At 39.6% G+C, this 16558-nt stretch overlaps 1 protein-coding gene across 1 annotated transcript in view; it reads left to right on the top strand.

The window, feature by feature from the left end:
• The window catches only part of prkar1b (protein kinase, cAMP-dependent, regulatory, type I, beta), a gene marked incomplete at its 3' end in the record, with an annotated part of 57481 nt that extends 42313 nt beyond the window's left edge, over nucleotides 1-15168 (top strand). The window contains exons 7-10 of the mRNA XM_079252520.1: nucleotides 3776-3836; nucleotides 6118-6239; nucleotides 14488-14569; nucleotides 14996-15168. Of these exons, the coding sequence (XP_079108646.1) occupies nucleotides 3776-3836; nucleotides 6118-6239; nucleotides 14488-14569; nucleotides 14996-15168 (438 nt within the window). The remainder of the gene's footprint in view (nucleotides 1-3775; nucleotides 3837-6117; nucleotides 6240-14487; nucleotides 14570-14995) is intronic.
• Nucleotides 15169-16558: the final 1390 nt, after the last annotated feature.

Below are 16558 nucleotides of genomic sequence, written 5' to 3'. Positions count from 1 at the left end.
TTACTTATGATTACGCATGTGTGAGTGTACCTGTGGCAGACTCTTTTTCCTGCTCAATGGTTCCTTAAATGTTCCTAATTGCAGATAAAACAGACAAACTCCAGGTAACTTGTGTGAATCTGAGCCTTTTGCAGTGCTAGCAGAAAAAAAAAATCTTCTTCATGTTAAAACAAAACTCCCAGAGATGGAAGAAAAGTCTGTTTTTGGATCTTTCAGCTCAGTGTAAAGTTGGCACTAGCCTGGCTAGCACTCATGTCACCTCTTAAGCGCATAGTTAAACTGACGACGCAGTCTGCCCGGGTAACCTTTCTTTGAGAGGATTCTCACTCTCTGCAACTCTCATTCCTTCGTTCCTTCCAGCAGCAGTGGTGGTGGGGGGTAAGATGGGGTGAAACAGAATTCAATTATGTGAACCTGTAGTTAATTATTGCTGTCAGTGATTTGTAAAGCTGTTTTTTACAAAGTGTGGTATTCTGGCAACATTGTTGGCCAACACAATGCACATTCTCTCTTTGTGTAAATATGTGTGCATTCGTGTGTTTCACTGTAACTTCCCAACATTATACAGAGTGCTTGTGTCTGCAGCTAGTTAGTAAGAAGCTCATAAGGTGCAGTGCAACTGCCATTAGTTCATTTTCACATCTGCTCCTCTGTCTTGCTGTGTTGGTTCACACTTAGGAACAGTTTCTGTTTCATAAAGCATCATCTTAAGCAATTAAATGAGCAATTTTATTGCGTGAAATGTAGATCTATTATATATATTTTAATGTTAGGCTGAAAAAACTGTTGCTGGTGATTGGACAAAACCAGATATTAGAACTTTTTAAACTGCTCTAATCTAATCTGGTGTATTTAGTGAAGGCACCTTTAACAATTACCAGATTTCCCAGGCAAACCAATTAATCACTTCATGGAATTCAAGATTCAATTAAATTACCATTACACAACACAAGACCTAATAACTAAATTACAGACATAGACCATTCATGCCACCCACAAAAAAGACATAGCTACACACAATAGAACAATTGGCCTGGGACGCAGTTTGCCCACCAAGCTGTGATGGAGCTACGTCTCTGTGGACATGAGGGCCTGACTGTCTTTGAATTCCTGTTGATATTGCCTGAATTCTGTGTCATCAACTGCATTTTCTCTCCATCAAATTTTTGCCAGAATCAGGCTGGGTGGAGTAAAGGCCTATGTTCTCAGCTGACTGAGCTTTAATCATGTCTCAACTCTCTTCCCTTTCAGCCAGTCATTTCACTTGCCTTGACATATGATCTGATTAACACAGGGGGCAGTGATGGTCTAAGCGCTTGCTATTTTAATTCCAGTCGCTGTGCTTACTTTTCCACAAGAAATTGCTACATTACTATTTAAGTTCATCATTACTAACACATTCTTTAAATAAAAAGCAGGTTTGTTGTATAATGTGAAGGACCTACCAATGACAGCATCTGCATGCAAAGCAGTCTTCATGACATTTTTCAAGTTGGTTAATATTGAAAATAACAAATCTCACCAGTCTAAGTCTAAGTGGTCATTCATGTTAACTGAAAAAAGCATTTAATACTAATCCTCCCTGTCGTTACCATACACCACTCCCAGTGGCAAAAAATGGTCAGAATGATGTAAAATCTTCTCAAATCCATTTCCAGATGATGAGCATGTTGATGACACAGTTCATGATTATGTCAGTGATGGTATCATGTAAAACTGAGGCGCCCTGTCAAACCTCATCTCGCCACCCTCCTTATCCAGGAGTATGTTGAGCAAATAATGTAATACCCTTTTCTGTGATAACCACACTCTCCCCATTGTGTCGTTTTCATTCAATACCCACCTTGTTCGTGTCATCTTGGTATTTAAGCAGACACTTACAGACAAAGCCATTAACAAACTGACAGACCACTGTCAACAAACAGAACACAAGACAGAAGGAAACAAGGAGAAATTATACCAAAAAACGAAGCACGATGGAGGGTGTGCGGGGGTGGTGTTTCACTTTGGACAGAGATGAAGGTGATATAGATGAGGCGTAAGGTACAGTTGGTTTAGTCTGGCTTCGCTCCACACCGCAAGTCTTTGATGATTCTACCTCAAAGACAGCAAATAGACATGGGGGCTGGTTCATCTTTAACCACAAGAGGAGTGAACACATAAGGGCCAAGAGGAGTAGGAGACTTTTTATGCACGGCACATGTCTTCAGGCCCTCCCAAGTAGACAGGACAGATTTAAGCTGATGTGGATATAAAAATAATGCACAAGAGAAACGATAGGTTTACTAACTCAATAATTAAAAACTTATATTTTTTAATTAAAACATTTTGACATGCGTAATTTGCTTTCCATCAGCCTTAGTCCATGCCTACATTGCTCGCATTATGCAGCTGTACCCAGCCCAACCTGCTGCAGTTGCAGGAATCAGACGTTACTGAATAATTTATTGTTGTGTATTCAAGGTAAGCCTTTAAGCTCTGTAAGTTTTGTGCAAAGGCTGTTTGTGTGAGTTTGAAAGTGTATTTGCTCGCGTAATGAGCAAATTTCATTCCTGCAGAGACAGCAGCAAAACATAAGTGGCAGAACTAAAAACAGACTGCTTGCACACAGACACACACTCGTCTATCCAGGAGGGAGGCAGTGCAGCCTAGAATTCCTTTAATCAAGTTGTTTACAATTCTGAATTTGACGTTGACTCACTTGGGAAGATTTGCTCCCCTTTTAAGACAAAATGTGAAATTATATGAAATTAGAGGCAGCAGCGGGACTCATGCACTTAAGCGCTGAAGACACTCCGAGCCTCAATATATCACTTCCATATGCAAAGGCAGACACGGGTTGGACATGATCATCGTCCCTCGTAGCTTTTTTTTTTTTCTCTCTCTTTATGTTGATACACTCTCTTAGTGTTTCTGTGCAGTGGAGGAGAAATGCTGTTAGAGAAGGGGTCCACTGGGTTTATACTTGTCAGGAAGCACCTGATTTTCATGGCAGAGGCAGAGAGGGGAAAGTCCCCCTGCCTGGTGGGTGGGGTGGGCCACACACACAGACACACACACACACACGCATGCAATAAACGTTACCACTTATCTCATACACACCTCTGTGCATTCCCGCATGAACTATGATCTGTTAATCAGATTATCTTGTACTGTAGCTTCATTTTGTAGTATTAGTATTTGACCATGGCCGTGAAGTCGGCCTTAAAGTTCATTTTATGGAAAATAAATTGCTTCTGAGAAAGACATTAGGAGAACACTGTATGGGTGACATGAGTCCAGAGCAGTTTATAAACATAAATTTGACAAAAATAGAAATAAAAATGAATCCTTTTAAAACATATATACATATATATATATATATATATATATATATATATATATATATATATATATATATATATATATATATATATATATATATATATATCCTATCCTTTAATTGTCCTGGTAAAATGAATCCTTTTAAAACATATATATATATATATATATATATATATATATATATATATATATATATATATATATATATATATATATGTTTTAAAAGGATTCATTTTTTATTTCTATTTTTGTCAAATTTATGTTTATGTTTATATATATATATATATATATATATACATATTCTGTATTATACAATGAATCAATAAACAATAAATAGTTTCTATTCCCTACCTAAACACTGATATGATATTTTGATGATATTTTAAAGAATAATTTCATATTCGTATGGTAGTGTGAACCTGCTAATGTCTCCCCTGTGTTTGTTTTACAGGGTAGCACTCTGAGAAAGAGAAAGATGTATGAAGAGTTTCTCAGCAAGGTGTCCATCCTTGGTAAGTTTGTATAGTAAATTGTAAAATTTATTGAATTGATTCAGGTAGTTTATGCATTTCTGTACATGTTAAAAAATGAGTGTGTTTGCACTTTCATCTGTGGTATGAGTTAATTTCAAATAGGTCAAAGGGTCCAAAGTGCAGGCAGTTAAATCAGCGTATACCATAGATTAGACCACATAAACACAGGCACACGTTGTCACAGAAGGCCCATAGCTGAGAAAGGCTTGTGTGTACACTCTTAATCTGCTCATACTGTTTATTCTTAAAGCCAGTCACACTCTTCCATGCCTCTGTGTGGACAATTAAAGGATAGGTATTTAAGTTAAGCCTCTCTTTCCCACCGGAATTTGGGTGACACCAGCCACTAGATTGGAGAGATGGCGAGTGAGGCTCATTCAGACTTTCAAATTGAGTTGCAATAGAAACTGACATCTCATCCTTTTCCACTTGATCATGTGTGTGTGGTGTATAGAGTAGGGCCATGCCCCCTGTACAGAGTTATTAGCTGGGTGAGTAAGCCCATACACTCGATTCTGGTCTTAGGAGAGCATCTCTCTGAGGTCTCCCTTTTCATTCGCCTCCTTTCTTCCGCAGCTCCCTGTTTGACAGCCTTGTTGAGGCCTGCATTCAAACACCCGCCTCCCTCATCGAAATGCTTTACCGCTCCTAATTCCTCTTTCTGTCGCCTTGCCTCTCTGCTCAGTCTCTCTGAATTGGAGGAGGGGCAGGGGGTGGAGGTGTTTTTGTTTGTCTTTGATTTTTGAGATAGCCACGAAATTGAGTACCTGCCCTTGATGTCGCAGAGTGAAGACAGAAAAAACAAATGTTTGTCACACATGCACTCGAAACAGGTTTTAGCACCCCAGTGGCCAGTCTCCTTGATGTTTACTATGTATCTGTTCAACAAGGTGATCTAAGTAGGTGCAGGCCTAGCGAAGCGTAAAATGTAGGTTCTTTAGTCAGGACATTTGTGTATCATGTTACTTGCCTTGCCGTTAAGGATCACCTCTATGGGACCCACTGCCTTTGGCTTGCAGCCAGACAGAAGACATCCATCTGGGTCGGGCAGACACTATGGCCCCACCAGAAGGGACACTGGACACCTTCAAATTACCAGTCCTATCTTAGTTAATCCTAAGTACATACACATTCACAATCACACACACACACACACACACACACACACACACACACACACACACACACACACACACACACACACAAATAGACACACTAGTATCAGTTACTGAGCACATCAGGAGACAATGGTTCCAGACAAAGAGATCCTGCTGTAGTTTTACACCTCTAACTCATGTCTTAGCTAAATCAAAACAATGAATCATCTTTTCATCTAGACTAAGCTCAAGATGAGTTGTGTTTTCACTGCAGATGAGTCACATTCCACACGTGCATGTATAGACTGTTAAGATTTGGCCACAGTAAGATGCTGAGGTGTGAAAGAGGAGAGAGCTCATCAGGGGAATTTTTGAATGAAGGGGTACGAGGATTTTTAAAAAAAATTTATTTTACTTTAAAATAGATTCTGACTTGCTTTGAATTCATTTAGTGGGAGTATTTTTATTTTATAGGAAGTTGTGTGACAAAAGGTGTTTTTTCTGTGAATTATTCAAGAGCTTCTAGAAATATTTGAGCAAACAATTTCGTTGTTCTTGTGGTTGGATAGCTGAAAAGCCATCTAGCTTGCTGCAAAGAGCTAGAAATAAGATACCCCTGATTTTAACAACTTGGCTGTTTTTCTTTCTTTCGGACTATATTATGTACATGATTAAGCTTACGTGTGATTTTATATAACAATGGAAACAAAACATGCCATATAAAGAATGTGCTATTTGACTTTTAACAGCAGTGGTTATAAAAGCAACATGAATTATATTTAGTCCAGCAGTTTATGTTGAACTTAAACTTCACCAGGCACAGGATGATCTTGCCCACTGTAATTTATCCAGGGTAAAGGTTACTGGACTGTTTTGGGGATAAAACATATATATGTCATCACACTCCAGAGTCAGCAGAACAAAAATGGGGTCAATTTCAAGGTGTTTAAGCTCTATGGGCCTCCGTGAAATGAGGGAGTGGTTAAAGGATCTAAGATATAATGGTTTCTGATGAATGACTGGATTAGCTGAGATGGGATTTAGCCCACCAGTCAACCAGGGAAGCAACTACTCAGATCATGAACAGAATGAATGTAGGTTTTTGCATATACTGCTGCGCTCATCTGGGTTTTAAGTGATGGATATTTGCTCTCTGTTCACAGAGTCTTTAGATAAGTGGGAGCGTCTGACTGTGGCTGATGCTCTGGAGCCGGTTCAGTTTGAAGATGGAGAGAAGATTGTGGTGCAGGGAGAGCCTGGTGATGACTTCTTCATTATTACCGAGGTAAGGTCTGTCATATCACTGCTGTATGTTGGGTCATTTTTCTGTTCTGTCACATTTCCTAGGAGTTTCACGTGTTGACATATGTGTCTTGAGACCTTGTACATGTCATCAAGTGGGTGTAGGGATTGATGAAAACGTCATCATATAGAAATGTTGGTGAGCGCTTTGCTGACATCGGAACTGATCCCAGTTTATTGCCACCAGCAGACAGACTACCTGGTGGCGCTCCACTGCCCTATCTCTCAACCACAGCTCCTGTGCAGAGAATAGCCCCCCCTAACACTGCAGGCTTTTGTGGAACTGGGGCCCCTGGCACAACTTCATGAAGGGCCCCCTGCCTGTCATCCTAACACACTTTTGATTAACTCCATACTTACACAGCTTTCACCAGGGTCAAGTCAAGAGGGCTCTGTCTAGAGGGGGTGGGGGCACAATCTGCTGTTGCCTCGTTTTGTTCCCTCCTCCTTTTCCTCTCTTTTCAGACTTATTTGTTGGTTATAATGCTTTTTTTTTTTAAAACCTTGTTTCTGCATCTGTATGCTGTATTCCAATTTACTTTGTGTCCATCAGAACTCCTGTAAGGCAGTGGCCTGTTCACAGTCACCAGTGGTTATGCTAGAAGTGAATTTTTGCCAGGGATGCTGAGTGGAAAATCAGTCATTTTTCCATATTTACTCCATTCCCATACTCTGTCCTCACCTATACTCTGCCAGCACAACACGTCTCTCTTTTTCATTCTTCTTTTGTTATTTTTTTCACATATTCACATAACTATGAATCCTTTTACACGCATTTATACGGTATGTGTCTGTCCCTCTCAGCCTAAAATATTAGATTTCAAATTAAAGTTTAAGATAAGATAAGATAAGATAAGATAAGATAAGAATTGATGCGGTGCGGTGCGATGCGGTGCAGTGTGGTGCGGTGCGATATGATATGATATATGATAAAGATGATGAGATGCCTTTAGTGCCGGACTTTGAGTGCCATCTGCAGCAAAGTATGTCATTAAGTAATAGAATCAAATATAGGGAAGCATTCATCTATCCATTTTCTTAACCCCTTAGTCCAACTAAGTGTCATGGGGAAGCTGGAGCCCATCCCAGCAAATATTGAGCGAGAAGTCGGGTACATTCTGGACAGGTTGCGAGTGCATCACAGGGCCAGAGCAATATAACATTCATTCATTCATTATCCTGACCTCTTAGACCAATGAAGAGTCACGGGGAAGCTGGAGCCTATCCCAGCAGGCTTTGGGCGAAAGGCAGGGTACCTTGGACAGGTCGCCAGTCCATCACAGGTTGAGGAATATAGCAAAAATTAAGAAAAAAGAAAAACCTTACACAAATGATGAGCATTTACAGTATGTACAGTGTTAAACGTGTTCAAAGGTGTACAGGTTCTAAAATGTGTTTGTACACAAAAGAAACAAAAATTGTTAATTGAATATAAACTTTAATTTAAAACTTTTATTAAATTTATTAAATTAAATGAATTATTTGTTGCTTTTGATAATGTCATTCCCTTTTTAAAGCTGAAAGCCAGCACTTTACAGTTGTAGACTAAAAGCCCTTCATGGCATTTGACATTTCTTTTTTCATACAAGAATACTTTTACCCACATAGTCTTCTAATTAGAAAGAATTCCTGACTGCAGGTTTGGCTGTGGACGTAGAGAGTCCTAGGTTTAGACACTCTTGGTACTCTACATGTTTTCAGCTAAGGTGGTGAAGCAAGTTCCTTGTGTTACCACCATTGGCTGCCACTTTTGGCTCAACTGCATTTGCAAAAAATAGATGTTTGGTCCACATCCGGACAGACATGGAACTAGTTCCTCTGGGACAACGTGTGCTTTGTCTTGAGAGCTCTCGCTGGCAGCCATTCTCTGTCCAATAGTTTTCTTTTCACACGCTGTGGTGTTTGTGTTCAGCAGTGAAATCAGTCCCTGCAGAAACACTTTCCCACTGTGCATGATCTGGACGTTGCTTGGGCTACTAACCAGTACAGCAGTTTATTAAGAAAGAAGATAAGCCCAGGTTGTTGGTATGCACTGGTATACTGCACAAGCATACTGGATACATCCCAAATTAACTTGATAAACTGTGATTTTGGTCAAGTCTTTTAGGCACTAAATAAGGCTACTAAAATCCAGAAAAAGCCAGTTTGTGGAGAAAAATAAAGGGGACATATATTGCGATTAGCAGTGCATGACTCATCGATCTGAGACTTTTACATCCCAGAGAGAAGACAAACATGGAAAATATGCAAAGGAATCTGGGGATTCACAGGATGGAAGAATGGATGAGGAACTGAAAAGGGAAGAGAGATGAAGAGTGAGTGTAGGGAGCCCACACATGTTAGTTTGTGGTTTCTGTCTTGGTGACTTTTTTTACCTGTACTATTGTCATGGTGCACTCATGTCACTAAGATGGAGGTCAAAGTGTTACTTCTTCCAACATATTGATAACAGCTTAAAAATATTTTCTTTTATGCCATGCTTATCCTTTTTATTCACCCTACTACTGCAGTCAGCAGCAGATTTCTGTCTTTAACCTCCAGTCTCATGCAGCCTGACTTTCCCAGAGCAGAGTGGACTGTGGTGGAATGCGTGTTGCTGACTTTCACATGAGGTCAGGAGACCCAGCCTCCTGGGAGGGAGACAAAAAAGAGCGACAGAGAAAGAGAAGGATGAGTCAAAGAGGGCAGGGACATGTGGGTAAAGTGGAGGACCACAAGTAGAGGCAGAGGAAGATTTTGAATGTGTGAGTTATAGCACTCTATCCTCTCTTCTCATGTTCTCTTCCTACATGCATAACTTAATTTTGTTTTCCTTTGATTATTACTGTGTATAAGACTGAGATGGCAGGGACTCCCATTTCTCTCATCTTCCTCTTAATCTGTCTCTTCTCACCCTTTTTCTGTGATTTCTGTGGTTTCGGTGGCTCAGCCTAAAACAAACCCCACAATCAGTAATTACATGTGGCTTATGGGAAAGATTAACAAAAGAGAGGTATAGAGACATCATTTTTGTTGCCATGCAAGAGGAATGGGGCCTTGATGAAAAGTGGCATGTTTACTTTTTTTTTCTCATGCTGTATAAACAAGCCTTTACAGGCTCCGAGGCCATAAAACTCAGACTCATCTTTGTTTGCAACATCCACTTACATTGTAGTCCCTTCTTGCCCCTTGGCTTACACCTGTATGCACCTAACATGCACACTCTTTCTACTGATATGTCATATGTTGAGGCTGTGTCACTTTTGCCTTCAAATGAAATGAAGAGAAAGGGAAATTAAATCTCTTTATTCCTTGATACTGTTGGAATTAAGGAAATGACACAGACAGATGAGGCTAAAAGATATGAAACAAGGTTGGACCCTAAAATATTGGATATCAAATTTTGAATTACGCATTAAGTTCAACCTCTAAATTATGCATTGTGAATCCCTCATAAATCATTTCTGTCATATTGCATTTATTCAGAAAATTGTGGGTGAAATAGAAGGAACAGTTAACTCACATAAATAATAATGAATACACTTTAAGTAGGGCTGGGCGAAATGGCCAAAATCTCATATCCCGATATAGCTCATTTTATATCCCATAATGATATACATAACTAATAATTTTGTGTCAGTCATCAGTTATTTGTCAGATGTGCTTGGCAACAGCAGCAGTAATCTCTTTTTATCTGAGGAAACTGTGGATGCATGACGTTTCACTGGTAAACACCTGTTGCAGCGTTTGCGTCTGAAGTTAATTATGAGCGCTTCCGCCACTACTTTACGCTGTTTTTGCGGCTTTTGCTCGTTGTTTCTGTTCTTCATTCTGTATTCTTTATCCTGATTCTTGCACAGGTGATAAAATAAGTTGTGTCGGAGTGCATTGTCGGGACTGTGAGCTAGTCTCTTGCCGGTTCCACGTCGGTTTTTTTATCCAAATCACATCCATGTGACAAAGGTTTTCCCTCTTTTATGAACAAGCTCATCAGTTTTGGTTTGCTGGTCATCTTATAGTGAATTATCCTGCTCTGAAATGCGTCTGCCTCCCGCATTTCTTCATGTTTGTTTATTTCTTGGAGTATGCATGTCGTAAAGTGCATCTTGACGTAAAATACTGCAGTAAAGCACCTTATTGTTGCGTAAACGACAGAGCCTCATATGAAACAATAGACATTTTCTATCATCCAAACGATATATATCGTCATATCGCCCCGCCCTAACTTCAAGCTAGTAAACCCTTCACACAAAAACTGAATGTAGCTGTGCAAAGCAACAGTACCAATGCAGAACACATGCTTTCCACTGGAAAGTAAGCGTGTAAGGGAAATGTTTCATGTAAACAAGTTTAGTTTTTCTTTTTTTTTTTACTTTTCTTTTGTAGAAAAACACTTTTTCTGTGTTTGTCCAACTGTACTGTCGAATCGTACGGTGACTAGAGTTGAAAAGAAAATGGAAAAAGCCAAATATGGAAGAAGGTTGTCCACCTTTCCATGTAAAACTTTCATAAAATGTTAAGTATCCTCTTTGGGAAATTTTTCATTCTGCACACAACCTCATGCAAACTAGGAACTTGAGCAGCATGGTTCCAGTCTGATTTTTATTCCTTAATCCAACTAAGACATTTGAAATGGCTGCATGTGCTGCAAGCTTCTGGTTGATAAATCTGTCCAATCATGTTATAGATGTTCAGCGTGCCATCCCCGTTTATTAATGCTAATCTGTTCTTTTCATCAATCTAATCAGTTTTTTATCAGTTTTTTATGAGTTATCCCTCATTTGTCTTTTTGCCGCCCACAAACTAATCACACTTACAGGGTCTGAAGGGTCCCTTTGTGCGTTGTCCACAGTACCATATATCTCCTGGTGTTCGCTGTACCCAACATGTATTTGCTGAAGTGCAATTTAGCTAATGGAATTTCTACAATGCTTTTATGGACATAGGATCAATGGAGTTAATAAATTAAGTTCCACTTTATCTGAGTGAAGCAATGCAGTTAAAAGAAGGAAGTTAAAGATTAACAGGTCTTAACTGAGTTAAACCATTTTTAACTCATATAAGACTTTGGGCTTCTGCACAACAGTGAGAAGAATACTGTAGTGTTTAGAGAGTGTGTGTGTGTGTTTGATTGAGAAGGTGCAGACACTGCTGATGCAGGGTGGCCCCATGAACAGGCTACTCAGTATATCATCTTTCTTCATCTGCCTCTGGCCCTGCCTCTTTTTTTCTGAGCATGTTGTCATTTAGTGGTTCTCATTGATGCACAATGTTACATTTTGACTTGTCACCCTAAGTTGATGCGTTACATTCTGCCTGTGGTATATTTGTTGTTGTATATAAATTGATGGGAAAACTTATTTTGCGCGAAGTACTGTGGTCAGTGATGAAGCATCTGTTGAGTTGCAGATGATTTGTTGTGGCTGCTTTAACTATCTGACAGCATTCAGCCAGTTCTCTGGGTCTTTACTGCTTCGTTCATATCCTCTGTTTATTCTTCTCTCGCTCAGCTTTAGTCTTTTATTGTTAGGAGTCCTGCACACCCTGGGTTGAGGAGGCAGAGGAAAGCTCTCCAGTGTTTATAAAAGAAATATCTGTGGAGCAGAGTGTTACCACTGGGGTGGTACAGTATGAGATGGTTATCTAGACCACACTGGATGAGCCCAGTTCAAGAATGAACTCCTGTAGTTGTAGTGCTGCACTGTTTCACTTTCTTTGTTTGGACATGAATGGAAAGGAGAGTTTTCCACCAGTTGTAAACACAGGAGTTTCAGTGCCCCCGTCCGCCTTATTCTCTCCCCATTCACATCTTAGGTTCTATTTCTTTTTTGCACCCAAGCTGCAGTTCCAGAAATTTAAGAATGAAATAAAGGTCATCAAAGACAAAAATTGTCAAAGTGCAATATGAACAGGCTTTGGGAATTAATTATGACTTTAATATTTTTCAAAAAGAATTTTTACTAAAGGAGGGAAAGGTGCAAACTTTTAAAATATACAATTTTAACATTCAGGCTTCAGTTTGTTGTATGTCTATCCAATGTCAACTGAGAGGAGAGAGATATGGTTTGACATTGTACAGCAATAATAACGTATTAGATATACATCACACTCATCCTCTCCACAGTCATCTTGGGGTGGAGCCACAGCTGACGGAAACATGGCAGCCAATGTGCACCTACGGTACCTCTCCAACAACCACCAAAACACTCACACTCCTTCATACACCAGTGATGCAGACACTGGAGGGAAGGAGGGTGCGTGTCTTGGCCAATGACAGATTTGAACCACAAACCCTCTGGTGATTGGAGAACCTGCTCTACCGCCTGAGCCACTGCATTAACAAACTAATGCAGAAGTTGACAACAAGTTGTTCAGAACTATTTTTTTTAATCAGGTATGTGGTACCAGGAAAATGCTAAAACTTGCAGGATGGTTGATATTGAGGACCAGAGTTAGTGACCTTTGATTCAAATGCAGTCATTTATCTTTAGTCATTATTTTTATGCTCACTTTTGTTTATATAACTCTTGTGAGTGACCAGGTCAACTACTGGGACTTTCTTCTGTTTAATTATGATGAGTAATCGGACACAAGCTGCCAAATTTCAGTTTTACCAATTAAGCTAAAACCCACACACAGATACACACAAGTAAACATGCACACTTTCCAATAACATTCACTTCCTTTATGACTGTGTAAATACTGCTTGTATATATGTACAAAATGTTTAATTGAAAGTACACAGGAAAGAGGATACAGTATATCATCACATGCTATATCTGGATATGTGGATGGGCTCAGACTTGCATTTGCTTGCCTTTTTTCATAATGTGCATTTATTTGTACTGTGAACTAAATTCTAGTTTGGTCAAAGCTCTAAAACAACACTACAGTACAATGGAAATGGAAAAAGAAAAACAATGTTGCACATGGGAATAATCAATTGATTTGAAAATTTTGATTTTTCTTATGCTGTCTTGTTTGTATGCCTGTTTGTCCTCAGATACAGTGAGTTGCTTTACACTGTAAGTTGAATCAGTAAAAAGGACTTTATTCCAGTGACTCAACAGATGCTGGATTCTTTACTTGAACAACGTTCCCCACCTCTCCATAGCTCGTATCTTGAACAAACTCACCAAGTCACACATGGTCCTTTTCCTGAAACACAGTCTCGCCTTTTTCTTTCTGCAATGAGTAGCTGGCAGTTTGGAGGTTCTCATTAAAGCTCATTATATTCATATTTAGAATTATTAGCCTGGTCAGCACAAAGAGGAGAGCGAGGAGAACAGGATTAAAAACAGTGTGAGAAAGCTGCAGCGGTCAAGTCTGTTAAATAATACAGTCCAAGACAAGCTGGGAAGTTCCCTCTGCTGAATTCTTACCTGGCATCAATTACAGCAGCTCTAAAGTGCATATAAATGTCCAGACATTATCAGTAAAAATGAAATAGTGTAGCTCTGTCTACAAATCTTGGTAATTTGGGTGGCAAAATGAATATTCAGACATATTCTCACACACATTTGACGTTTTTCACCAGATGTGTAAGTCATTCGTTGGACAGAGTACATGGAAATCATATTCCTTCTCTTGTACTTTTTAAGATGACTCACAGGCGTGTACATCCCGTCAACAACAGTGACTGGGTGGTGGTAATATGCATGGCGTGACTGGTCATAGTTTAAGCTGCACAGTAACAATGATCTCCTTGCAACATGCACATTGGAGCTGATTGCTTTCGGTGTCTACACTAAAGTGCAGTGGTTTCCAGGGGTTATTTAAGGACAGGAGCGTTCTGCGTCTGGAACAATAGTTGTCTTAATTTAATGGATGCATTCTGTAAAAGGGAGTATATGATGGAGACATATAGCAATCGGTTCAGCCTGATATGCTTAGATGTTTATATTTATTGCTCTCTCTGTGGAAATAAAGCAGAACTAATCAATTTTCTGATCACATGCATTCTTGGAACAAACAAATGTGTTTCTGCTCATGTGCGTCTCAAGCAACAGGTGTCTGTCCGGCAGAAAAGAGGACTAAATCCTGTGCACCTGTGCTTTTATGAAGCAAAGGAATTTCTTCTCAGCCTAATCCTCCTGATAATTTTTAAAAATACTACCCCCCCCCCCCCCCCCCCCCCCCCCCCCCGCGCCCACCCGCCCCATCCTTCATCCGACTATTTTTTCACATGCACTCTTCTTTTATTCTTCATCCTTGCCTTTGGGTCAACGTCTCTCTTTTGTTTCTGTTTACAGGGAATAGCCTCTGTTCTGCAGCGTAGGTCTGACAATGAGGAGTATGTGGAAGTTGGACGCCTCGGGCCGTCTGACTACTTTGGTAAGTGTTGACCAGGTATTTCTCTCCTCACAGCTTTTTGTCCCCCATCAATAATAAACAACCAAAAAAAAAAAACCCATTAGTTTAATAAACTTCAGTTTGTGTTACACACATTATTATTACATTAGAAAACTGTGCAGGTGCAAACATGAGTAGTGAATGTGGCATTAGAAAGACCAAACAAGTTAATTTCTTACAAAGATTTTGCATGAATAATTATGAAAACAAGCACAAAAAAGGTTTTAAAAATACTTTTGACTGATTACTGAAAAATGCCATTGATTAGTTGACTAATCATTGTATGAAGGTCTAAATATTATGTTCCTTCAAATGTCTTCTAAAACCCAAATGTGATCCAGCAAAGGCAGGTTTGGAGAACATTTACTGATAATTAACGTCCTCCTGATTCTGCTCCTCGTCGTCCAGGTGAGATCGCCCTGTTGTTGAACCGCCCCAGGGCAGCCACCGTTGTTGCACGTGGACCCCTCAAGTGTGTGAAGCTGGACCGGCCACGCTTTGAGCGTGTACTTGGGCCATGCTCAGAGATCCTCAAGAGGAACATCCAGAGATACAACAGCTTCATCTCCCTCACTGTGTGATATGCTGCCACCCCAAACCTCATCAACAGGGTTGTGCAACATCAGCATCAGAGCTTTAGTGAGTGGGTGGGTGGAAAGTGGGGGTGTGAGGATACAGGCTTAAGAATGTGGATTTTGCATCCATTATAACAAGGCGCTTATTTCCTGCCTTCTTTTTTTTTTTGTTTCCATTTTGCGCGTTTCTTTCTTTTGACCTTGTGCACTTTGACTTGATATGTGCTGTCATGTAGCTTTATGTCCAAAACAACATGCAAGGGTGTAAAAATCAGTGACGACAGCTAAAAGTTTAATTCATGATATAATGTAAATGAGTCATGCATACAATATGTCAACTATATGACACATGCGAGACTGAGAATGGTGTTGGCACTATTAGGTAATTTGTAGAGGGTACAGATAAATTCAGGAAACACAGGAAGTCATGTTTACTTATGGCGGGAGGAAGTGAGTGTACATTGTTTTGCTCGCTGGATGTTGTTTGCCTTTTATTTCCACTTGTAGCTGTTTGTGGTACCATTTCTAGATCAAATTAGGCACGGAGTACACAGACCTCTGTTCCTTTAAATGTACTGTAGCTATAGAGGTATAAACTTAAATAAATTCTTGGCTGTTTCATTCATCTTTTTGCTTCTTAAGAATGATTCTACAGCTTATATCAGAGGAGAGGTTTTTAAATATTATTTAAATTAAATGCTACAAGGTTAATGTTTTGTAATTACTTTTGTTACTGTTGACAAATTGCATGAAAAGACCAAAGCCAACAAGAACTGATCCTACTAAAAATGTATTGTCTTTGCATCTAAACCACAATATAGTCCATGTGTTCCATGAAGGTCACTTTGTCTAAAAGCAGAGACACATTGCCGCAGTTTTCTAAATTATAATTGATATGAAGGCCGTCCCCACAGTAACGTCTCTGTATCTCTAGAAAGTAAATAATATTACAAAATTTAAACAATCAATTGAATCAATTTTTTCACATCTACCATGTGTTAGCATGACTGAGAGTCCCCCTTTAAGCCTTACTCCTGCTCAGATTGATCAACATGCTGATACTTTAACAGTTTCAATGTGTACAACCTTGGATAATGTTGCTCCCCTAAAGAAGAAGAAATTAGGTAAGATTATGAAGGCTCCCTGGTTTAATTCCCAGCTTCGAGCTCTAAAACAGGCATCAAGGCGTTTGGAAAACAGATGGCGTTCATCAGGACTAGAGGAGTCTCACTTAACCTGGAAAGAAAGTTTAAGCGTATACAAAAAAGCCTTACGTATGGCAAGAACAGCTTATTATTCATCATTGATAGAGGAAAACAAAAACAACCCTCGGTTTCTTTTCAGCACTGTAGCTAGGCTTACTAGGAGCCGGAGTGCTGTGGAGCCATGTATTCCT

Source organism: Telmatherina bonti, assembly GCF_933228915.1.
Source record: "Telmatherina bonti genome assembly, chromosome: 14".
Lineage (NCBI taxonomy): Eukaryota > Metazoa > Chordata > Actinopteri > Atheriniformes > Telmatherinidae > Telmatherina > Telmatherina bonti.
Note: the sequence above shows the minus strand (reverse complement) of the source record. Positions and strands in the feature narration are given on the sequence as shown.